Source organism: Balaenoptera musculus, chromosome 1 (assembly GCF_009873245.2).
Source record: "Balaenoptera musculus isolate JJ_BM4_2016_0621 chromosome 1, mBalMus1.pri.v3, whole genome shotgun sequence".
Taxonomy (NCBI): Eukaryota; Metazoa; Chordata; class Mammalia; order Artiodactyla; family Balaenopteridae; genus Balaenoptera; species Balaenoptera musculus.
Genome location: NC_045785.1, coordinates 21,838,290 through 21,863,129, shown reverse-complemented (window position 1 = coordinate 21,863,129; position 24,840 = coordinate 21,838,290). Strand labels below are relative to the sequence as shown.

Genomic DNA, 24,840 nt, shown 5'->3' with positions numbered 1-24,840 from the left:
AAGCACAGGCAGGTGAACCTAGCAGCAGCCCTTTTCTTTGGTATTGAAAAAAAGAAAGGGAGGAATGTCCTAATAGGAAATTTCTTTTTCTCATCAGGTAAGGAGAGCTGCTTCGAGAGAATTGTGTCGAGGTTTGGAAAGAAAGTCACATATGTAGTGATTGGAGATGGACGAGATGAAGAAATCGCAGCCAAACAGGTAACCATGGCAAAGTAAATAGTCTATATGGGAATACATTGAGCAATTAGAAAAATGGTAAAACTCAGAAATCGTAGTCATCTGTTGTGCATTTACAGTGTTTTCCCTTCCTCCTCTTCCTCTCCCATTTTTCTTTTAAAAGAAAGAAAGAGGGTCACTTTTTTCCCCACGCAGAGTTTTCCCTGTAAGTTGTTAGATCCTCCCCTTCTCTCTCCTCCCTGCCGCTCTAAAATCTTAAAATCTTTGAGCCCTGCTACAGGGACGCCCATCATTAAACCTGACGTGGGCCCCATCTTCCATCTGCGTCTTAGAGGTCAATGCTTTCTCAAGAGCGTGAGGCTTTACCACTAAAGGCCAATCATTCAGACTTTTCCAGGCTTCAGAGTCTCAAGATACCAGTGCGATGAATTGGGAGTTGTTTAGAGAAAGTCCTTCCTGCTCCTGAGCCCTGGAAAGATTATTCTGATGTTAACCTCCTTGCTGTGCAGGTCCCAACCCCAGGTCATCCCTTTTTAATACAGGAAACAGTAGATTTAAAAAGTCTTGGCTATGGAGTCTAAAATCAGACAGTTCACATCTCATCCATTTACTAGCTGTGTGACTTTAGACAATTTACTTATCCTCTTTGAGAATCTTCATCTGCTAAACGGACCTACAGAAGTTCCTTCCCTCTCTACCCCAGTTTTCTTCCAGCAACTCTGTTTCTCAGACTTGAAGGCAGTGGGTTGCCAACTAGAACCATCTGTCCTGATTTTCTCCATCTAGTTAAAACACAAACCTTCAGCAGCTGTTAATGAACTGTTAGATCGGTAATCAGTGGCATTATTACCTCATTATGTTTTCATTTGCCACTTTATGTAGCAATTCAAGGATTTTTTTTTTTTTAATGTGTTATCTCCAAAGCTTTAATTCTAAAGTGCTTGTTGCCCTCTGGGGAAGACACTAGTGGATGTAGGCATCAGTGCTTCTTGGTCTGAAGAAGAAGGGAGTGGGGGAGATAGAAGAACAACTCAAGTCATTATCAGACTTTGTGTCTCTAAGCAGATGCTTCTAGTCATCTGCCACAGAGTGCACCCATTGGAAAATGCCTTAGATCTCAGTCTCCTCCCTCTGAGGGATCTTTTCTGCACCCTCTGTGACAGAAGACTTTCTAGTCCTTGCTTGAATACACCTAAGGGTGAGGAGACTGCTTCCCAGGTATCCTGTTCCACTGTGGGGTCGTCCAGGCTCTTAGGATGTTCCTCCTTCCATTGAACTAAAATTTCTGTTTTGTATCCTGGTCCTAATCTGGCACTTCTGAGCACAACATAACAAGTCTGCTTCCTCTTCAGTATATTCAAGGCCTTTTAAATATTATGTGTGAGCAGCAGGCTTGAAAAAGCACTGAGCTACATGCCAAAAGAACTGTGTTCTAGGACTTTCAGTATTCCAGGTAACTTGCAACCAGTCTGAACAAAATGATTAGTAAAGCTAGTTTCCGTCAGCTTTATAGAACATGGTTTCCAACACTCATGTTTTTCAAAGCCCTTCTTTAAAATATGGCTTCCAGAATGGCACACAGTATTCTGGATATAACTCTGATCACATAATATAGTGGGATTATTATTTTCTAGGTCTCTATGTTCTTCATCTTGGTCATGGACAAGATTTGGGCTTTGCAGCTCTGAACCTTATAGAAAATAGACTATCCATAAAAAAATGTAATACTATATTAATACTGATTTCTTACGTGGGTCATTTTATTTGATCCTGAGGATTGTACACAGTAGCTAGAACAGAGTTACCACTGAAACCTAATAAAAATCTCTCACGTCTGTAAGTATCTTGTAGTATACATATGTCCCTATACACATGACTTACTTGATCCGTATGACAGTCTTATGAGGTGGGCGGGAGTAAGGAGGGTTACCAAGCACTTTGGGGAGAGGTCTGTGGAGGAAGGGGTGTGGGTAAATATAAGCTCCCAAAAGAAGTTGGGTTAACCAGTTCCCCTCCCTCCTCCCCCTTCCAGCACAACATGCCCTTCTGGAGGATCACAAACCACGGAGACCTGGTGTCCCTCCACCAGGCTTTGGAGCTTGATTTTCTCTAAGAACTGGAATGAAGAGCCTTCCCCGCGAGCTCCTTTTCACTCCTGAAAGGAGCTAGAGACCGGAACCAACTGGGAACTCTTTCTCCATGGAATGCTGGCGAGAACACAATCAAAACCAACAGCTGCAAGAGATGAAGCTTATTTTTGCTAAGAGCGAGCTGCAGCCCCGTGTTCATCCTCGCGTAGGAGCGGAAGACAGTTGGATTGAGAGAACAATAGACTCACCGCAGCTACAGTGCTTTTAATTCTTCTGGGTTTTGTTTTGTTTTATTTTGTTTCAAAATAAATGAAGAAAAAGAAAAGGAAATTCTTGGGGCAGACTTGCACTCTGCGTCCATGACCAGATTGAGAACTGCCATTAACTTGTGGTGATAGGATAAACGCAGCAGACTTTTATAATAACATCTCTTGCAGTCTTTGTAATCTCCTTAGCTGTAGAACATATTCCCAGTGAATGTATATGTTATTTTTATAGGTAAGGGTCTGGTCTCTGAAGCAGGTTCCCCCCCTCTTTCTAGCAAGAGCGGGGCGTGTAAAGTTTCCTTGGGAAATCGCACCTGCAATATCTGAGATACCTCTCTGTGGCAGTAGCGCCTCCTCAGCTGCTCCAGTGGTCTGCTCTCAAGGGTGGGCGCCTTCCCGCTCCTCCATCTCCTGGTTGGCTGAACTGTGAGGCCTGGGACACTGATTAACTTTAGACTTTGCTGTTTCCCATCCTAGAAGCCTTAGTCCCCTTTCCAGTCCCTCTCCCCTTTCACCAAATGGCACAACCCTAGAAACTCCTTCTCTTAGACAGTAAATTGTAAGCCTTCAGCTTGACTCTTAGTCAAAGAGTATGTCCCAAGGGGCTTACCTCCAAACTGGAGAGAAGAACTAAGGCTTCTTAGGAATTTCCACTTCTTTGGCTCTTGAAACAAGAAGATTCCACCTTTTCCTCCTGCAGAGAAGCACCCTTCCCCAACACGTGCTCACCTCTACAGCGCCCTCGCCCTTTTTAGTCATCCGTGCTGGGCTCTTGGCCCTTTCCTGCCCTCTGTACCTCATGTCCACCCCCATGCAGCTCTGGCCAGTCCCCAGGCTTTGGACCCAAGTAGTCAAATCAAGTCTGAGAAAAGGTTCATAATCACATTTTGGCCAAAACTACGAAGGGATTTGACTTTCTTTGAATCCTTTAAGCCCTGTGAAAGGTGTTCTGGACACATATTTACCCAGATCTCAGCCTGAAACTGAAGAACAGATTGCCATGATCACAACCCAGTTTCCCCGTGGAATACCCTTCCCGCTTCTCAAATCCCATTCTAAAATGGGAAACCAGAAGGCCAGAAACACTTTCCTGATTTAAATGAGGTGGTAGACCCCCTACTCCATGCCTGAAAACTCAAATCTTGGGCCAAATGCAGGAACATCTCTCAACCTGACTTCTGGGAGGATCGGCGGGTGCCCAGGCACTGGTCGCAGCCTTCAGTCCAGCTGTGTGTGTGGATGCCCCATCCCTCCGAGACTGGCCTGGGCATCTGCTCAGGCAGAATAAACTTCCGTAGAGCTGAAGAAGTTCGGCCTCCTCCAGGTTGCACAGAGAGAGGTGATTTTATAAGCACCTCAGAGAGGTGCAGTCCGGGTCCTTAGTAGGAGGCATCCTTGACCAACCGCAGCTATAAATGGTTGTACTCAGAGATTCTGCATATCCATTTTCAGAGATGTTGCAGCACAAAGGGGTCAGATTCCTTCCAAAGCCAGATCACCCAGAGAAAGGCTGGTATACACACATTCCCTCAGAACTGATGGAGAAAGTGCTTCATGACTCAGTTTTAGAGAAGATGTGTTTGGAGAGGAGCTCAAGTCAGTGCTCATTACTTAGCTGCCTCTTTGGCCTGTTTCCTTTGGATGGGAAATACAAAGTCTGAGGCAGACCTTCTCGGTCTGAGTTCAGCATAGTTGCCCAGATGCTGCTCTGCCTTGCTTGGTAATTTATCTTAGAGTGCTCTAGGGTGGGTCTGTACTTCCAGGCCCCAAGCCCTCCCCGTACTGGCAGTAGAGCTGTTGGTTTCTTGCCCTGGACATAGGCCACCCTGTTGGTGCTGTGCTTCAGGCTGATGAGGCTGCAGAGCGGTGCCCACGTCGTGCACACAGGTCCGCACACACACACTCCCCTCTCCCTGCCCGCTGGGAGAAGCTCTTTATTCCTAGAATATGACCTGGACTCCTTTTTCGATGGCCTTTTCCCTCCTGCTCTGACTGCACGGCTTAGGTCTTTGCAAAAGGAACTTGAAATTGGCTAAGAGAGGTGAGGAAGCTCTCTGAGCAGTGCCGCCTTTGCTCTTTTCTGGTTGTTTAGAGGGTAGACAGGAAATGGAGCTTCCTGGCTCCTCTTTGCCAAAATGAATTGTTCAGGGAACCCAGTGCTCTTCTTGGACCCTGTGTTTTCCTCTTCCCCAGCACAGAGGTCTGGAGAGGAAAATAAGTAGGCAGCACCACGAGCTCTTGGAGGCTGAGGTCGAAAGGATACTGTGGGTCCTTTCGTCAAGGGGGAAGCCCTCTTTACTAGAAAGAGTCCCCATGGAATAAGCCACATGATGAGTCCTTTTCCCAGCTGGGCACCGTGGGTTCTGTAAGATGGGTCTGCACATTTCGTGGTGAGAGCTAGGCCGTCTCTAGTAGGGAATCTGGAGTTGTCAGCTGTGTCCTGGGTTTAAGAGGTGGCTTTACTTTCGAATGTAAAACTGACTGTGCCTTAGCGTCACCCTGTCCGGTGCCCCTGGGGCAGCTGGTGGTGTCCAGGAGAATGGATGCCTGCTCCAGATTTAAATGCCTACTTGGGCTTTTATTTGGTTTGGGGTATCCCTGTCTTCTGCTCTGCAAGTTGGGGGAGCAAAGCTAGTGTCCCAGGAGACGTGTGCCACAGCTTATTTGCAGTTTACACAAACTTGTTCACGTTAAGGCTCCAAGCAGAATCTGATTGGCAAACTCCAGCTGCAGTATATGGAGCTTCTAGATGTTCACTACCTTCAATGGGTGTCAGTGCCACTGAACCATGGGGGAGGGGAGTCGAGCGGCAGAGCCACGCTCTCCCTCTTCCTGGGAGAGCAGTGGTCTAAGCCAAGGGCTGGTGAGCTTGGGGCCTTCCTCCCCTCGCTGCTGCAGGAAGGGGGGCAGTTAGGACCCCTCTTAAGCAGGCTTCTGTTTCTTACCACTAACTTGGCTTCCTTTTTCATCCAGAAGTTGGAATTCCCCAAATACCCTGTAGAGGCCAAATCTGAATTCTGAGATTTTGAAATATCTTAACCCACGAGAGAAAGTCTAGTTCTGTCCCACCTCTGAGCAGCAGGCCCTCTGTCCTTTCCTCTCCTCTGAGTCAGACAGCTCTAGCAAGCAAGGTTACTTGGCTAGTTCCTAATGCACTGATGGGAGCCATCCCATTAAGGACGACTTCTACTCAAAACATGACCCTCTGGACTTCAGATGCCTCATTTAGCAGGAAAAGGCACTGATTAGATATATTTATGTGACTGCGGGCATTTGTGGCTGTAGAGTCCTTGACCATAATGTTATATGTAATGGGAACTATCTTATAAACTTGAAAAAATAAAGTTTTTATTTTCTATATGGTTTGCTCCTGTGTCTTTTCTGAGTAGGATCAGCCCAGTTGCCCAGCTGAGTAGGCTTCTAAGTAGGCTTCATAAAAAATCAGAAGAGCTCATTAGAAAGATGGCACCCTTTCAGTAACTGAGTCATTAATTTCACGAAAAGAAACAAACAAACCATTTGGTATAAATAAATGAGAAAATAAACTAAATATTTTAAAATAATTTGCAAGGGAAAGTTTATTTCTTAATTGTTTCTAAAATACATCACTTTTCAAAGTTTAGGACTGGAACACCAAGAGATTTCATTTGCTGTCAAATGTGCTGAAATTTAATTATTAAAAAAATCAACACCTTGCTGTGCTGAGCTTAAAATGCAAAAGCAATAAAACTGACAAATTGATATCAAACTGATTTGGCTTGTTTTCATGTTACATCAACAACTTTTTTCATTTCTTTAGATGTGAGTCTGACTGTTCATTGGTCTGGAAAACAGTCAGGAATCCTTTTGCCTTTTATTCCAGTAGAGGTTAGAATTGGGTTCTAGCTTCCAAGTACCATACATGTCAGACTATAAGATGTGTTTTTCCCCAAATTAATTCCCCCCAGAAAAGAGGGGGGTTGCCTTGTATTCTGAGGCATTAAATCTTTTCATCAGAAGATGCACATTTTGAGCCACAATATAGTTGAAGCAAACTTGTTAATCGGTCAGAAGTACAGGTATCAGAGTGTTATTAGTTTTTAAGCCCAAAGAGTAAACGTCTCCATCTCCCCCCTCCAATAGGTATAACATCTGCACGTTTCTCAAGAACCTTGCCGGTGGCAGGTTAAAATGAGCAAATCAAGAGCTTTTTTATTCTTCAAAAACAAGTTTCTTGACATAAAAAAAAAAAATGGAGATCTTCAAAGGAAATTTCTAATTACAAGTAACATCACTGTCATCTTTTTAAAATTCTTGATTCTGTGAACTTTATTTACAAATGAAACGACCACTAAATTCCACAGCTTTTTAAATTACATACGTGTTACCCTCGTTTGACAATTTCATCTAGAGAATACAGATGAGAGCTTGGCCAAAAAATTAAGCATCTTTTTGGATTTTTCTCAGGGGAAATAGCCTAAGACACTACACTGCGTCATCTGTTTGGGCATGTATGGCAACTCCCCAGAGCCTAGTCTTCTCCACATATGACAGGAAGAAGTAGAGAAAAGTAAATGTAGCAAGTTTTTTTTTTTTTTTTTTTTTACTTATTTATTTATTTATTCTTGGCTGTGTTGGGTCTTCGTTTCTGTGCGAGGGCTTTCTCTAGTTGCGGCGAGCGGGGGCCACTCTTCGTCGCGGCGCGCGGGCCTCTCACTATTGCGGCCTCTTGTTGCGGAGCACAGGCTCCAGACGCGCAGGCTCAGTAGTTGTGGCTCACGGGCCCAGCTGCTCCGTGGCATGTGGGATCTTCCCAGACCAGGGCTCGAACCCGCGTCCCCTGCATTGGCAGGCAGGTTCTCAACCACTGCGCCACCAGGGAAGCCCTGTTTTTTTTTTTTTTATTGAAGTATAGTTGAGAGCAAGTATTTGTTTTAGTGAACCCCTTAGAAGCTATGTTTGAGGCTAGGTTGGACACTAAGCCCAGGGATTTATAAAGGCCAAGCCTGCTCTCTGAGGTCTCAACCCTCGATATTCCCTATGAGTTGAGAAAAATAATGATTCCACTTTTGTGTGTGTGCAAATGTGTGTTTATAGTCAATTAAAAAAATGATCCTTTTTCTGAGGTTATATGTCCTTTCATAAGACAAGATAATAGATGGTGGTAGTTTTTACTGCCCCTTTTCATTAAAATTAACTTGGCAACCATGTTGGCCATTATACTGGTTCATGAAATGCAAGAGTCTGAAAATCATTGGACTAAGTGATCCTGGAGATCCTTTCTACCTCTACCATTCTGTGTATGTAAAAAGCACCAGCGTCATCTTCCCAGAGTTCCTCCCTGCTCCCAACCTTCATCTCTGTGTCAGCCTTGGCTCCAGGCCAGTATAACTGCTACAAGCCCTCCTTCATCCAGTCACTGCTGACTTGGTGTCTGGAATAAAGCACATCTGCGTGGCTGCCATCCTCACCTCCTTTAGGGCGTACATCAGTTTCTCAGGGAGGCCTTCCCGGCCATTCTATATAAAATTGTAACTCCCACCTACAACACACGCGCACGCTCCCTACCTTATTTTTCTTTTAGCACTTAACACTATCTGATATATTCTTTCACTTATTCTGTTTACTGTGTCTCCACTAGATGAATGAATGAATAACAGACTCTCCTGGATCCCGTCCCAGTGGTGATGAACCTTTCCTTCTGTCTCCAGTGCCCTTTCCCTGCTCCTTGTTTCTCCAAACCACAGACCTCCCCAACACCACTGCCCACATCCACATCCCCTGTCATCACTGCATTGCTCCCAGTGACCTCCCAGCGACCTCCCAGCAAAAAGACCTTTCTTCACCTGCGCTCGCGTATTCACTTCCTGATACCAAAGGTGTACCTACTCCCACCAGGCCCAGCAGCAGAGCCGGCTAAGAGCACACACTAGAGTTAGCCCAGATCTGGGTTCTGATGCCCACCTGAGTGGTCAACACCACACTGGCTCACCAGCTCCTGACGCTTAGAAAACAAGGTTAAGAAGTCTCGCCTTGGGGCTTCCCTGGTGGCGCAGTGGTTGAGAATCTGCCTGCCAATGCAGGGGACACGGGTTCGAGCCCTGGTCTGGGAGGATCCCACATGCCGCGGAGCAACTGGGCCCGTGAGCCACAATTACTGAGCCTGCGCGTCTGGAGCTTGTGCTCCGCAACAAGAGAGGCCGCGATAGTGAGAGGCCTGCGCACCGCGATGAAGAGTGGCCCCCACTCGCCACAACTAGAGAAAGCCCTCGCACAGAAACGAAGACTCAACACAGCCAAAAATAAATAAATAAATTAATTAATTAAAAAAAAAAAAAAAAGAAGTCTCGCCTAAGCCAGCCCTCTTCTCTGGTCCCAGGACCTTTACCTACTTTGAGAGGAGGACTTTGAGTCCCTGACCCCTTTTTTCCAGGCAGCTTTGAACTTGGCGGTGGATTTAATGACACAACTAGGCTAGAGGATTTCATGAGGTTTTAATAATAATCTAACAATACTGTTCAACAAAGACAACACACATGTCTCTCGCTTACAGAGACGGAGATACACACACCTCTTCCACCCACACAGACTGAGGTAGAAAGTACACTGCCTGAAGCACAAAACCATACTCAACGGGCTGAGCCATGGCCCAGACCACGGGTTCACAAGGCACTTGGTTGAAAGGTCACCCCTTGAGAGCAGGGGCAGAGGCCGGGCCAGCTGCACTAAGGCCTTGGAGGGGCTCACAGGGCTCACAGGCAGGCAGGCATCCCTGGCTTCCAGCCTGAGAACCTGTTCTGGAGTAGCTGGAGAGGGTAAGGGATGAAGCTGGAATGGCAGCTGATCTGCCAAGGCTAGAATGATGCTTCTGACACATAAAAGGCCCTCGGTAAACATTTGCTGAATGAATTGAAAGACTGGGGTGGGGCAGGGGAGGAAGAATTCCAGAGAACACATCCTGGAGGTCCTGGGGCCTTCCAGCCCAGGAGAGGGGAACCAAGGGTGGGACAGCAGCTCCACCAATTATTTTAGAGGTAGCCAGGGAGGTAAAAATACCAACACTGGGATGCTTTGGGGTTATACTTGTTTGGGGGGAAGGGAAGGGGAGGGGTCTCTTCTTTCCTCCCAAAGTGTTTCATACATAATTGGGGCCCTTGACCCTCCAGGGCCCAGCCCTTCTCATCTTGTTCTCATCCTTGAGGGCAGGCCTCTGTCTTCCTCAACTCTGGTCTCCAGCGCCTGGCACAGCTCAGGCATCAAGTGCTCGCTGAGTGAATCAAGGCCCATAGCAGCATCAGGAGCTTATCTTCTATATTCTACCAACTGATTCCATCTGGCCTTCGGTCCCCTGGCGGGGTCTGAGCCTGCCTCAAAGGACACCATTCACCTCTCCCTTCCACGGCACAGCAGCCTCATCCCTACCTTTGGGGAAAAAGTTCTTAGCCAAATGGGCCATGCGCCTGTTCTGAGGCAGCTGACGCCCCTCGAGGGAGCGCAGACCCCAGGTCCCGTCCAACTGGTCAGGCTCCCAGCGGCAGCTGGGGTGCAGCCAGCGGTAGTAGGCCAGCCGCAGAGCCAGCCCCAGGAGGAAGCAGGCGCCGGCCGCGGGCAGCAGCCTCTGCAGCAGGCACCCGCTGGGCAGCCAGGTGCTCTGAGCCACCCAGGCGACCGCCAGCAGAAGGCTATCATTCAGGAGGAACGCCAGGTGGATGGTAGCACGGCCTCGGGTGCGGCCCTCAGCCACGTTGAACCAGGAGAAATAAAGGATGGTGGCCACCGTCGCCCGGTACAGCCACTCGGAGCAGGGATCTGGCATAAAGTCCGTGCCCTGAAGCCAGACCCAGAAGAGCAGCACCAGCCACAGGCCCAAGAAGTGCAGGGCCACATAGCGGGGGAAGAGGGCTGAGAACAGGGCCACGACCAGGACTCGGGGCCACAGCAGCAGCAGGTTCCACAGGAAGTAGATCACGGAGGCACCCAGCCCCAGGACGGGCTTGGAGGGGAGGCAGGTGCGCAGGGCCCGGTGGTAGTCAAGCAGTGCCCATGAGATACCCACAAAGGACGTGCAGATGCTGACCCCTACGAAGAGGAAGAGGAGACACATGAGCCCTGCGGGCAGCCTGCAGGCACTCCCCAGAGGCCACGGGTACTGCGGAGGCCTCGTAGCCACGCTGAAGTGGGTATTACGGCCCCCAATTTGTTGAAGGGAAAACTACAGCTGGAGAACAAACAGTAAGTTCACACAACCCCAAACAGAGCTAGGATCCATATGGAGTCTGCCCTTCACCACAAACCTTTCCTTTTCGGGTGCTACCATGGTTATATTTCTCACGGATGAGAAGGTGTGTGACTTATACGCTCTCATCGGCACCCCTGTCACCCAGCATCTGGCACCCCTGGGCCTTGGCCACACCCTGAGCATCTTCTAGGGCCCTGTAACCCTTCCTTTCCCGGAAGAGCCCACGCCTTTCTTGGATCTGAAAATCAGCAGTCCAGTTCCCCCTTCTTAGTCTCAGAAAGGGAAGCAGGAAATCCCATGGGGTGGCGACAGGCCTCTAGCTGAAGCTGCCTTCCGGGGCCAAAAGGGATGTCCCCGTTATACGGATGGAACAGCCTCTACTCCCCTCCACCCTCAGACTGGGCCCTGGTTTTGATTTTCCAAGACTCGAAGCGTACAGTGGGGATCCTATCCCACCTCCTAGCCGCCCATCCTGGGCTAGAAGCACCAGGCCCTCCAACGAGGGCTGGAAGCATCTCTAGACTGCTTCCTCCCCGCCCCCCTCCTATCGCATTCAGTCAACAGATGTTCGCTGGGAACCTGCTATGGGTCAAGAACCCACTCCCAGACTGGAATCAGATCTGTGGCCTTTCTAACTACCCCACACTCAGGGTCTCGGCAGGGCTGATGTTCCTCCAGTTTGCCAGCATGCCGCATTCTCTGACCTGACAAGCTGTGCCCTTGGTATTAGGTAGACCCACGCCCTGCTTCCCCTGGCCTACTCCTCCTTACCCTGCAAGTTCTGGCTTGATTATCCCCTATAGTCACCCATCCTGACCCCACCCCACCCCACTCCGCTGTGCAGCCCCTATAGTACCCCACTCCTGTCTGGAGTCTTATCACACAGTAATTATTTCCTTATCTCTGAGCTCCTTCAGGGTAGGAAACAGATTCTGCTCCCCAGGGATCCCCCAGCAGCTGGCATATAACAGCAGCTGAATACATGTTTGCTAAACAAAAGTTGGGAAAACCTGTCTCTTCCCTCAATCCCCCACCCCCACTCCCTCCATACACACAGTGTAGACTGTCCCCATTTAGCCCTGGTCTTAGACACCCACTGCCTTCAAAGAGACAAACAAAAAACAGTCATCCCTCAGTATCCACAGGGGATTGGTTCCCAAAATCCGCGGATGCTCAAGTCCCTAATATAAAATGGCGTAATAGAGTCAGCCCTCTGAATCTGTGGATGCAGGACTCACAGACAGAGGCCCGATGGTACGTGCACAATGAGTGCTGTGTGTCCCGGGGCAAATCACTTCACCTTTCGGCATCTCTTTCCTCTTATGTAAAATGGAGATAAATGTAGCACCAAACTAGAGGTGCTATGAATGTGAGCGATGATGACAGTAAAGCACTTTCCTCAGTGCTGGCTAATAGCAGGCACTCAATCGTGATGGCTACTATTACTGTGTTTTGTTTTTTGTTTTGTTTTTCAATTAATACTGCAGACTCAGATTAGCAAACTGAAAGGGCCCTTGGAGATTGAGTCCAACTCCCCAGCTTGTACAGCTGTGGAAACTGAGGCCAGAGAGGGGATCTCCAAGTCCCGCAGACAGTGGAGGCAGAGCTGTGACTGGCTCCTTGGGAGGCTGTGCCTTGTACAGCAGCAGGTGTGCGAGGGCTGAGAAGGAGAAGGGGAAGCCTAGACCCTGAATCAGATGTGAGCTGGAGTCCTAACTTGGCTGCCAGCTGGCCTGTGACCTTGGGCAACTCCCCTAAAAGCCCTCCCAAAGCTTCTCTTTGCACAAACCTCTCCTGTGTTTTATGAGGCCACCTGCCTCTTCCTTTTCAGATCACTCCACACGCTTTACTGTAACTACCTGCTTTACAGTCTATGGTCCTGGCAGGCCAGGGGCTGTGTCCATCTCCTTATTCACTGTGGTGTTCCTAACACAGGGACAGGCACAAAGGTGCTCGATCAAAACAAAGGCACTCTGCACGTACAAAGGCGCTCAATAATTTATCTATTGATCAACAAGTTGCTTATTAGGCACCAGGCACCCTACACACTTCATCTGTTATCTTCAAAATAGTAAAAATTACACTTAAGATTTATTATGCACTAGGCACGAGGCTTTATAGGCATCACTTCACTTAAACCTTTCATTAACCTTATGAGGTAGGATCATTTATTACGTCCATTTATTTGTCCAGATGAGAACAAACTGATAGCTCAGAGAGGTGGAGTCCTTTGTCCAAACTCAAGGCTAGAGCATAACTTTGGATTTGAACACAGACCTGCCCGACTAAAGGACATTCTCCTATTTTCTAAGCAGCCTTTATAAAAGAGTGAAAACCTTTCTGACATTTGTGGGCAACTTTCCCAAGGTGTGAAAGGGGGGCTGGCCGAGGGCCTGACACTCACACTGGTAGTACTCGGCGCTGCCGCTCTGCAGCATGATGGCCAGCACCAGTGTGAGCTGCGGTGTCATCTCCAGGAAGGTCTCAAAGAGCCGCAGCATGCTGATGTCCAGGGAGAGGAAGTCGGCATAGGCCAAGTCGAACTCGGAGGGCACCGCCTGCCGCCACACCAGCAGCCCCTGCCGCAGCCCCTGCATGCACCTAGGCGGTACACACGATGCCCCGAGGGGCCCAGTTAGCATCCTGTGGCATTCCTCCTTCCCTACCCATCGAGCGAACGCAGACAGGCTCAAATCCTAGCTCGTCACATACATGCTATAAGGCCTTGGGCAAGCGACTTACCTCACTGAACTTGTTTCTTCATCTGTGAAATGGGGATAAATACAACAGCTATTACTTCTGCGGTGGCCACCATACCAAGCTCATCACAAACCTTGTCCCATTTACTCCTTTACAATATCCCCATTTTACAGATGGGGAAACAGGACCAAAGAGCAAATGAGCAGTGGAAACAGGATTTGGACCCAAAGCTGTTTGAATTTGAAAGGTGTACTAGGAAACTGCCTAAAGTTATCATTCTCAAATTTTAGCAAGTGTAAGAATTTCTTAGGATCCTGTGGGGAAGGGAGCCATTGAGAGCTTCTGAGCACAGGCAAGACAGGTCCTACTGTGCTACAGAAAGAGCACCCAGGGATCCATTTAAGAGGCCTGCCCAGAGTGATGGGAACAGACGGGGCAGAGTTAAGAGAGTCCAGAGGTTGGACAGACAGGCCTGAGTGATCCACTGGCACGAGGGGGGAGTGGAGGAGGCACTAAGATCTCCCCCCGCCCAGAACTGATCTCAGTTGGCTATTGGGAGGTGAGGCCATTCACTCATTGCAAATTCATTCATCAGACGTTTACTGTCACTCCCCCTGGATGAACCTGACAACACACTCAGGGAGCAGGCCTGAGTTGGGGGGGGGGTCCCCCAGTGCCCTGGCAGAGGCCTCAGCCTAGTCACAGGCAGGAACAGAGACCCCGTTTTCTCAACCAAAGCTCAGTACAGTCTGTCTGACTCATGCTTAGCAGAAACAGAAGATACATGATGTAATTATAGATTCAGGGTTCATTGAGGGCTGCCAGAACTGTAATAACCGTGCCCCTTCGTGTTCACCCAACGTGTTATTGATGCCTGGACAGTCCCTCAGGCAAAACTGCACATTCAAAGTTCCTCTCGCCCCCTCCTGGAGACTCAAGGCAAGATCTGGAGAGAATCTGTAAACATGGATTCAAGAGCAGATCCTGCCTCCGTCCATCCCATCCCAACCCAGACCACATCATGTCCTGACTTCATCACATGACTCTGACTCCTTCATTTCAGTTTCCCCACGTCTAGAGGGCCCCCGCCTGAGCCCAGTCCTACATGGCTCCAGGGACATGGATGAGTCAGACCCCATCTCTGCCCTCTTGCTTGGTCTGGGAGTGAGGGGGTGGGGCGGGGAGCAAGTGTTCAGGGAGAATACAACTGGGAAAGACAGGGTGGGAGGCACTGGTCATGAGGGAACAAGCGCTGCTCTGGGGGTCAGGGCTGCTGAAACTCCAGGGGGACCCAGCTGATCATGAAGCTGGCTGACACTTGCTGCCTGCTTACTCTGCACCAGGGCAGTTTACAGGTCTCATTCCATTTAATCCAGACACTGTGAGCCTCTGGAACAACGAGTAAACTGAGACCCAGAGGGGTCAAGTGACTTGCCCAAGGCTCCACCCACAGCTAGAAGCAACGGGAGGTCTGTTGCCACCAGGCTCTGTGCGGGGAGCTTCCCCCTCTGCCCTTCACCACAGGCCTGCCAGCCACACCTATCTCTAGATCACTACCTCCTTTAACAGAGGAGGAAACTGAGGCTCAGAGAAAGGCAGGAATAAGGCCACACAGGTGGTAAAGCCAGGATTGGATCCCAAAGGGTCCGACTCCAAGTCATGCGCCTCCCTTCCCTCTCTGGGCCTCAGTTTCTTCGGCTGTGCCAGGAAGGGTACCGTTCATGAGCTCTGAGGGCTGTCAGCCGGATTTCTCCCTCCTCAGGGATCAGGAGCTCACCTGTAGGGAGAGGCGCCCGCTAAACTACAAGGGGCTTAGTTTCCTCTCCGGGGTCCCAGTCCTCTCCTCTCCGCCCCCGTCGCGGGGTCAGGGCTCTCACCTGTGCTACCAGCCCAGCTGCAGGAGGTGACGTTGACTTCCGTTCCCCCTCCCTCTCCCCGAGGTTAGGGCGCTCACCTGTACAGGTAGCCCAGCTGCAGGACATGCAACAGCGCCAGGCAGTGGCCTGGGGGCTTCGGCGCGTGCGGGCTGGAGAGGTCGGCGCGCAGCCAGACCCAGCTGAAGAGCTGCAGCGCGACTGAGGCGAGGCCCAACAGCGCCAGCACTAGCGCGGCCCACAGGTAGCGACCGCTGAGCACATACTGGCTCGCCGCCCACAGGTCGGCGCCCAGGTCGATCAGGAAGGCGAGGGTGCCCAATACGCCCAGGACCAGGTCCCAGAAGAGAGCGGCGCGTGGCGACAAGGGCATGACCCGCCAGCCTCTGCCCCTCTTTCTCTTCTGGGCTCGGACCCGCCCTCCCGGCCCAGGGTCGCCTTCCCAGCCCAGGGTCGCGGTGGCAGGAAGGAGGCGGGCACAGCCCTCGGGGCCGCCCAGGACTCGGGCTGCGGGGCGGGACTTCCCCGTCCCGCCCTGTCCGGGGAGGAGCGAGGTCCGTAGACCCCGCGGTTGGGGTATCAGCGGTCCCACAGATCCCTGGCCCTGCCGCCTGCCTAGGGACCCCCAACTCTCACCCCAGCCCCGCTGAGCCCCGAGGGCCCCGAGGACCGCTAAGCCCGAAGACGGACCGTCCGAGGCGCAATGCCCTTAGCTTAGGAGGCTTCTAATCGCCTTGTTTTACATTTGAGGCTCCTGGAGACCCAAAACGGCGAATATGGCCCGGAGATTAGCGCCCGGGCTAGAACTGCGATGTCTCACGTCTGCATTGTTGCAAAACAAAACAACAGAACGCCAAGGCCCGTTCCGATCCCTGATTGAGGGACTTCGCTAAGTTTGCCTCCGAGTCCGGGCCGTGTGCCAGGGGAGACAGAGGGCACTGGATCAAGCAGGCGCATCTTCCTGGCAGCTCATTTTACTCGGATTATCCTAATAGGAGGAGGGGGGCACATTCAATAACTGGGCAAGGGAGTTACTTTAAACATGATTTACAAGTTAATAACAGAATAACATGCACGACGAGCATTGTGTTTGGGATAAAACATGAAACTTGAAAGAAATGTGCTTCTGGTGGGGCCCTTGGGGCTTCATTTCCTGATCGGCTGTCCCGTCCCAGTTCATTCTGCGGACGCCGGGGAAAAGGTGGAAAGTCCAGCTCTCGGGGGAGGGGGGGGGGGATGCTCTCCCCATTTTACCAGGAGGAAGGCGAGCCAAGCCAATCAGCGGGCGGTGCCCAAGGTCACGGCACAAGCAGCGTGCGCAGGCCCAGCAGCGCCACCAGCAGGAGCGCGAGGCGGGGCGCGGGCGCGACGCCGGGGGCGCGCAGACAGGCGGCATACCCGTCGAAGGCCACTTCGCGCAGCGCGCACACGTGCTCGGCTTGGCAGGCCTCGTCGCAGGCCCGCGTGTCGTAACTGACCGAGTTGTAGACGTAGTAGCGCTGCAGCGCGCCCTGGTCGCTGGCGATGCGGCCCAGCGCCTCGTGCATAGAGCGGGCGCCTGCGTCGGGCACGCCGTAGGCCTTGGTCACCCGGTACTCGAGCTCCCAGCGCGGCTCCCCCTGCGCGTTCGCCTGGCTCAGGTTCAAGAAGTAGGTCACCATGTCCTGCAGAGGGGGCGCGAGGCGGGCCGGATGTGAGCAGCTATCCGCTTCCGCCCCCAATCCTTCACCTTGCATTTGCCCCCAGATTCTAATAGCTGTAATCCTGACCGCTCTTAGTTATTGAGCATTTACTAGTTTCCGGGTATGCTTGGCAGACATCCTCTGATTGAGTCTGATGAGGTAACTGCGCTTATTGTCCCCATTTCACAGATGACGAAACTGAGTCCTAAAGAGGTTAATTCACTTGGCCAGGGTCCCACAAGTGGCTGAGGCAGGATTGGAACCCAGCTTGTTTACCCCATGGCCTGTGCATTTTCTGTTCCAGCAAGCTCCCGGGTACCCAGAAGATTGTCAGTAAAAATTTGCAGAAAGACTGGATAAAACGCAATATAAAAGCAGTGGGATGGGGGCTTCCCTGGTGGCGCAGTGGTTGAGAATCTGCCTGCCAATGCAGGGGATACGGGTTCGAGCCCTGGTCTGGGAGGATCCCACATGCTGCGGAGCAGCTAGGCCCATGAGCCACAATTGCTGAACCTGCGCGTCTGGAGCCCATGCTCCGCAACAAGAGAGGCCACGATAGTGAGAGGCCCGCGCACCGTGATGAAGAGTGGCCCCCACTTGCCGCAACTGGAGAAAGCCCTCGCACAGAAACGAAGACCCAACACAGCCAAAAATAAATTAATAAATAAAAATAAAATTTAAAAAAAGCAGTGGGATGGAGTGCCTGGCTGAGAGAGCTTATAGAATTGTGCTTTGATGGGGGCTTGGGCTACACCGAAGACCCTGAGTACTCAGGTGCATTTTCAGGACTAGAACCCAGAAGGGTTTATCTGTGCAACACTTTCCACCTAAATTTGCAGTCAGGAGAGGTGGGGTAAGAGGAGCTGCCATGGATGGATGGCAATTACTTGCTAGGCACCTTACATTATTTCATTTAGTCTTCCCCGAACCCTGTGGTCTGAGTGCCCATGTGGACGACAGACCACACTCTTAAAACTCCTCAGACCTCTTCTCCATCTACATTCACTCTAGAGTCAAGGCCCCAGGTTAACTCATGCAGCCCCTGGTTTTAAATGTCCTTTCTCAACACCCAGATTAAATCTCTGTACCCACCTCTTTCTGGAACTCCAACTTGAATACCCAGCTGCCTCTTCCCTCAGCATTTTCACCTGGATGCCACTTAGACATCCCAAAGTTAACAGGAAAGCTAGGCTTCTGATCTTCCTCCAAAATCTGCTCCTCCTGCAGTGAGCCCGTTTCAGTAAATGGCGACCTCATCCTTCCAGGTGCTCTGGCCAAAGCCTTGGAGCCCTCGTTGCCTCCTCGCTTTCTCTTCCACCCCTCAACCAATCCGCCAGCAAATCCTGTCTGCTCTGCCTTCAAAATACATCCAGGATCTGGCTCTCCTCACCACCCACGGGTGCCACCCTGGCCCACACCACCATCACCTCTCAGTGGCTGTGGTCACCTCCTAATTGGTCCCCCTGTGTCTGCCCTTGCCCCCTACAGCCTGTTCTCCACCCAGCAGAATGGTGGTTTTCTAAAATTCCAGAGTCATCCTCATGGCCTGCATTACCTGACCCCCCCTCCCCCCCTCCCCTCGTGACCTCCGCCGTGGCCTCGCGGGCCTCCGTGCTCCTCCCCTAACACACCAAGCGCATTCCCACCCTGGGCCTCTGACGTGTTTTTCCTGTTCCTTCCCCAGACGCTCACACGGCTCACTCCCTGAATTTACTCAGAATTCAAATGTCACCCTCTCAGTGACACTTCCCTGCCCCATCTAACACCACACACATATACACGTACCCTGTAACTGTCACCACCTGCCTCCTCACCCTGTTTTCTTTTCTCCTTAGCACTTATTTCGTGCCACACTTAACTTTATGTGCTTGTTTATTGTCTGTCAGCTCCAGGAGAGCAGTGACTTTTGTTCACTTATGTATCTCCTCAGCTTAGCACGGGGCCTGGCACATGGCAGAGGCTTAACACGTTTTGTTGAATACATTAAGGAATAATATTTCTTTGTCATTTCAGTAATCACAAGCACATCCCAGGAGGTGTGGGATTGCTCATTGAGTTAGGGGCCTGCTTGGCTGCAGCGTAGTCAGTGTAGAGAAGACCTGGCAGTGGGCCTGAGGTCACACTGTGAGAGACCTTGAATACCAGGCCAAGGAGAGTTACACTGTGAGAGACCTTGAATACCAGCCCAAGGAGAGTTACACTGTGAGAGACCTTGAATACCAGACCAAAGAGATCCAACTTATCTTGGGAGCACTGGGGAGCCACTGAAGGTTTTTGAGCAGGAAAGAGACAAGAAGTGCTTTAGAAAGATTAATCCCCTCCTTAGCTGTACCAGATGAGCTACAGCAGGGCAGTGCTGGAGGAGGGGAGAACACGTAGGAGGCCTTGACAATGATCCAGGGCAAAGGGCAATTTGGAGAAGAATTGACCTGACTTGGTGGCAGGATTTGGAGGTAGAACCAGGGTTCTGATCCTGAGCTCTAAAAGGGTGGAAGTAACTTGACCTTCCTGAGTCTCAGTGGTCAGTAGAGGGTGGATTAGCTAGGGAAGGCAGTGATGTTATCAGGTCCCTCCTCCCTCCTCCTCTGGCCCCAGCAGACCCAAGGCTCCTGACCTGCAGGCTCAGTGTGGCTCGGTCGTATTCAAACACCCGGATGCCTGGATTGTTGGCTCCGTTGACCACTCCAGGTAACGTGGTTTTCCATGGGGTGACCCCAGGTGTAAGGAACATGACACTGATGGGGGTACCTTTCAAGAGAGAGTGGAGCTGAGAGGCTGGCGAGGGAAAGAGGCAGTTGGTCTGGCCGTTGCCCTCCAGGTTGGATACCTGCATCATCGTAGAACATCCGAAAGCTGTCGGTGTGGTGGTGCCCGAAGAACTGCCCTGCAATGACTCGATGATGCTTCCGGACCACCTTCAGGTACTCCTGGTTGGGGCCCTCCCGGAACCACGCTTTGTTCCGTGTCTTCTCAAAGAACCCCGGGGGCACATGGCCGATAATGTACACCTACGAGGAAGGGGTGCCCAGCAGGGGCTCAGAGACCCCTTCCACAACTTTTCATCTCTACCTCTCACAACCTGCCCGTCTCCCCAGAGGCAAGCAGATGGGCTCAAAGGTACCTCCTCCCCCATCCCTCTCCCAGGTGATGCGGCATCTCCCTGTACCCAGAAATGAATGTGCCACATGCTTCCCTCCCTCTGTGCCTTTACCCATGCTATGCCTGCCACCTGGAGCGCCCTTCTCATTTTCACTTCTGTAAATGCTACTCATGCTTCAAAACCCAGCTCGAAGGATACCTCCTCCTGAAACCTTTCTGATCCTTCAGAGACAAGTCTTCTCTTCTTGGAGAGCTCAGGCACTGTAACCAAACCTTCCTTGCATGGTTGTGTAGCATATGCTGTGTGGTAATGTGTGTTCACGTCTTACATTCCTCGAGTCTCTCAGCTAACAGTGCCTGGGCCCTTGGTCCCCATTGCAAGAGGTAGAATGGGCGGCGGGGGCAGTGGTAGGAAGGGCAGTTAAGAACATGAGCTTTGGAGCCAAACTGCAGCTGGACACCAGCTGTGTGTCACCTCCCCGAGCTTCAGTTTTCTCATCGGGAAGGGCACCTAACTGGTGGAGATATGAGAGTTAAATGAGATCATCCATATAAAGCACTTAGCAACATAGCTGATGCATAGTGGGGGCAAAAGCACCGGCCATGAGATCCTGCTGGGATGCGCTGGTCAGAGCAGGGACTCAGGCAAATGGGACACAGGGTCAGTCATCGGGGGCCTGCTAGCCCAGCAGACTAGACGGACACACCTCAAGGGCAGGGCATCCCCTTGAGGTCTAGCCCACAGTGTGGCTGCAGCTGTGCTGGCCTTGGATTCTGGAGACTGGGGTTCTAGTCTAGGCCCCGCCACTTATTGTGTGACTTGAGACTGTCACTGCCCATCAGGAGCCTCGCATCTGCAATGGACTCCAGGGTCCCAGCCTCACAGGCTGTTGTGAGGATGGAAGCAGCCCCCTCAGGTGCCTAGCTGATGAAGGACCCTCTGTGATGTGGGCATCTCAAGTGAGTGGGTGAGTCTGTGCCAAAGTGGGGGACTTGTACGGGAAGAGACCCCAGGGAGGGGAGAGGAGGAGTGGGGAGCCCTTACCATTTCCCCAGCTCGGGACGCATTGGTCAGCACATCGTCCAGCCACTGGAACTGCTGGCCAGGGTCGGCCATGCCGGCCGTCTGCTCGTTGTTGCTATAGTACAGATTGGTGTTGAGGACCACGATTCGCCCAGCTGCGCTTGGCCCCGGCAGTTTCTCAGAATAGAAGGCACCTAGGACATCACAGCCAGGGGGAATCTGAAGGGGTCTCCAGCCTCCGAACAGACACACCTCTGTCCCCCTCCACTTCACTCGCCCACCTTCTCCTTCCCTTGCGTCCTCCCTTCCCATCTTTCCCATAGGAGCGGCATCGTGGGTAAGGCCAAAGGCTCTGGAGCCAGGCTGCCTGGGTTCAAGTCCTGGCTGTATCACTTCCTAGCTGTGCAACTTGGGAAAGTTCCTTAACCTCTCTGTGCCTCAGTTTCCTCCTCCGTATAATGGGAATAACATGGAGGAGTGTTTGCCCCTCCAGATCCACTGTCAACCCTTCTCTGCTCAGCTCTCTGCCCCAGGAGCTGTGGGTTAAATCCATGGGCTTCTGTGCTGTGAGCTTCTGGTTGGGTTTGACCAATGGGGAGCCCCAACAGCAAGGGACTGAGGTAAGGAAGGAGAGGAGGTCAGGTCACTTTGGGATACTGTGTCTCCAAACCAGTGATTCTCAACCTGGTGATTTTGTCCCCAAGGGAACACTCGGCAACGTCCAGAGACATTTTTGGTTTTCACAACTGGAGGTGTTACTAGCAACTAGTGGATAGAGGCCAGGGATACTGCTAAGCACCCTACAATGTACAGGATGGCCCCACAACAAAGAATTATCCAGCCCCAAATGTCAACAGTGGCAAGGCTGAGAAACCTGGCCTGAGCTGCAGGTCACTGCCCCTACCTAGGATTGTTGTAAGGAGTCTAGCAGTGTGCTGAGGGCAGTTCCGGGCACACAGGAAATGCTCAGTGAATATTCTCTTATGATCCTCATTAGTGCTGTGGGGTTAAGAACATGGGCATTGGAATCAGCCCTGGATCCTACTCCCAAGTCTGCCTCCTCTAAGCTGGGTGACCTTGGCCGAGTGACTTGCTATGTTCAAGCCTCAGTCTCCTTATCTGTAAAATGGGGATAAAATCAGTCCCTATTTCATGGGGATGTTGTGAAGATGAAATTAGATCAGACCTTGGCATAAAGTGCTCCTTACAGTAGCAAATGATGTTAGTACCTTCTCTGAAGAGAGCGATGGATTTGTTACTGAGCCAGGGTCGCCACAGCTCTGCTACCTGATTGTAGATATTGTTGCTTCCGGCCGGGAACTGGTTTTTGGGGTGAAAGTCATGATTTCCCAAAGCAGCATAGACTTTAGTATCTGGGAGGAAAAAGAAAAATATAAGAATGTATATGCAAAAGTGCTTAGTGGAGTTAGTTTCAGCCACTGGCTATCAGAGCTAATGGGGAAGAGCTATAGCACAGATAAGGAAAAATACAGAGCCAAGCAGGAAACCACATTATAGAATCTGGCAGAATTTGGCTCAGATCTGGGAAGGAAGAGCAGTGAGTTCTCTAACTCCATTCCCCGCAGAAATTTCCATGGTCAGAAATGAAGCATGAGATAAGGAGGAGAAAGCTAGAAGATCCAAATAACCTTCAGATCCATGATCAGCCACTTGGTCATTTAGTGTGCCTTGTTCTTGTCAATTCCAGATCCATCTTACTGTTAGGGAAGGGGTCTGCTGCACCCTGGAAGGCCTTGGGAGTTTCACTCATTCATGAATCAACAAATATTTACTGAGCACCTAGTACATGCAAACATGTAGACCTGGGCCCCCAGGCCCAGGCCCAGAGGCCTGGCAGTGCGGTAGGGTTGATAGGCATTGAGTAATGGCTGTCACAAAAAGGGAAGAGCCACTTGCTGTGGGAGTGTATAACAGGGGTGGGAGTGGGGGTCAGGGGAGCCTCCCTGAGGATGTGGCCTGTGAATGAACCCAGGAGGGAGAGGGGAGCCTGTCAGACTCATTTCTTCCTTGTGAGTAGCCTCACTTCTGCTTTTATTTTACATCTGTGTCTGGTATGTAGTAGTTGCTCAATAAATATTTGATAATAAACAAAAACTCCTCTGAGCTCAAGGCAGGGCCTTGCCCTTATATGAGCTTGGTTTACCCCAGGGAGTGAACTTGAACCAATGAGGAAGCCTGGCGCCTCCAATTCCTACTTGAAAAAATGATTCTAACAAACCCTTTACCCTGTATAGCCTACAAGATCTGGAAATGCTAAGCTCTGCCAAAGGAGGAGGCCGCAGAATTCCCATGAGGAATTATTCACAAAGCCAGAAGTCATGGCTGTGACTGCCTGAAAGAAAACCTCACCTCTCTAACATAGATACAGGCAGCCATGAGAATTCGTTTAAGGACTTCCCTGGTGGCGCAGTGGTTAAGAATCCGCCTGCCAATGCAGGGGACACGGGTTCGAGCCCTTGTCTGGGAAGATCCACATGCCGCAGAGCAACTAAGCCCGTGCGCCGCAACTACTGAGCCTGCGCTCTAGAGCCCGTGAGCCACAACTACTGCGCCTGCATGCCACAACCACTGAAGCCCGCACACCTAGAGCCCGTGCTCTGCAACAAGAGAAGCCACCACAATGAGAAGCCTGCGCACTGCCACGAGGCCCCCCCCACTAACTGCAACTAGAGAAAGCCTGCGCGCAGCAACGAAGACCCAATGCAGCCAAAAATAAATAAATAAATAAATAAACAACAGAATTAAATACAGCTCTGATATTTATTTAAAAAAAAAAAAAAAGAATTCATTTAAGAGAAAACACAAATCCCTGGCATCCCAAAGGCAGATGAGAAGGGAGGTTATCTCTCCTGGTTTATAAGCAGATAAGGTAGGGTGTCCCCAGAGACATAAGAGAAGCCATTTTTGGCCTAAGCCATTTTGGGATCTAAGCCTGGCTACAATGCTTGCCCTTGAACAGATCTCAGTAACAATGATCTTAAGGGAACAAAAGAACAAACTGTTATCAGGCAAGAGAAGTAACAAGGGCAAAGATAATAACTCAGTTGTAAAGACTCCCAGTTCTGTTCCAATGGTAAAGATTAGCCTGAAGCACTGTCTTGAGCTGTTTGGCAGAATTTAAACCCCCTCAACCATGAGATCAACTGGAACCTAAGGAGTGATGATGCTGACCTTTGCTGACCCTTGTGACTTCAATCAACTAAAGCTTGGACTCTGTCAACCTTTGCTCCAATTCTAAGTTGCATTCTCCTGCTCAAGCCCCTTCATGAATATGCATATATCCTTAGCTTAAAACTTCCCCAATTTTGCTGTTCAAGGACACACTGATTTGGAAAGATCCCTGGTGTTCTCCTTACTTGTTGCAAGTAATAAATCCTTCCTTCTCCTGATCTTTGGCTTGGTTGTGCCTTTTGGCTTGACACCCACCAAGAGGCAAACCCAGTTTTGGGGTAACAGGTTTTTGCCACTTCTATGTGTCGGGCACTGTCAGAAGATCCTTACAAGCCTAAGCTCCATGAGGGCATGACCTGGCATCTTGTTCACAGCCACATCCCCTACCCCTAGCATGCTGTCTCACCCGTAGAGGACACTCAAATATTTGTTGACTGACTAAATGAATGGATGGATTACCTTATTTAATCCTCATAACAACCCTTTGGGCAGGTACCATTATTTTCCTCATTTTGCAC

The 24,840-nt window shown here is 50.7% G+C and overlaps 3 protein-coding genes across 12 annotated transcripts in view; 1 reads left to right on the top strand and 2 right to left on the bottom strand.

The window, feature by feature from the left end:
* Nucleotides 1–7,128, top strand: part of EYA3 (EYA transcriptional coactivator and phosphatase 3) — a 122,722-nt gene extending 115,594 nt beyond the window's left edge. For all 10 annotated transcript variants that reach the window (XM_036827381.1, XM_036827417.1, XM_036827408.1 and 7 more), the window contains 2 exons: nt 98–198; nt 2,210–7,128. In XM_036827381.1, the coding sequence (XP_036683276.1) occupies nt 98–198; nt 2,210–2,290 (182 nt within the window). In that variant the 3' untranslated portion in view covers nt 2,291–7,128. The remainder of the gene's footprint in view (nt 1–97; nt 199–2,209) is intronic.
* A 1,861-nt stretch (nt 7,129–8,989) lies between these two features.
* XKR8 (XK related 8) lies at nt 8,990–15,797 on the bottom strand. The gene is made up of 3 exons (XM_036827448.1): nt 15,406–15,797; nt 13,156–13,352; nt 8,990–10,591 (listed from the first exon to the last, which is right to left on the bottom strand). Exons 1-3 carry the CDS (start codon nt 15,696–15,698, stop codon nt 9,882–9,884), a joined length of 1,200 nt encoding a protein of 399 aa, XP_036683343.1. The 5' UTR covers nt 15,699–15,797; the 3' UTR covers nt 8,990–9,881.
* A 559-nt stretch (nt 15,798–16,356) lies between these two features.
* The window catches only part of SMPDL3B (sphingomyelin phosphodiesterase acid like 3B), a 28,974-nt gene continuing 20,490 nt past the window's right edge, over nt 16,357–24,840 (bottom strand). The window contains exons 4-8 of the mRNA XM_036827438.1: nt 22,360–22,503; nt 21,152–21,324; nt 19,835–20,015; nt 19,622–19,755; nt 16,357–16,989 (exon numbers count right to left, since the gene is read on the bottom strand). Coding sequence (XP_036683333.1) covers nt 16,624–16,989; nt 19,622–19,755; nt 19,835–20,015; nt 21,152–21,324; nt 22,360–22,503 — 998 coding nt within the window. The 3' untranslated portion in view covers nt 16,357–16,623. The remainder of the gene's footprint in view (nt 16,990–19,621; nt 19,756–19,834; nt 20,016–21,151; nt 21,325–22,359; nt 22,504–24,840) is intronic.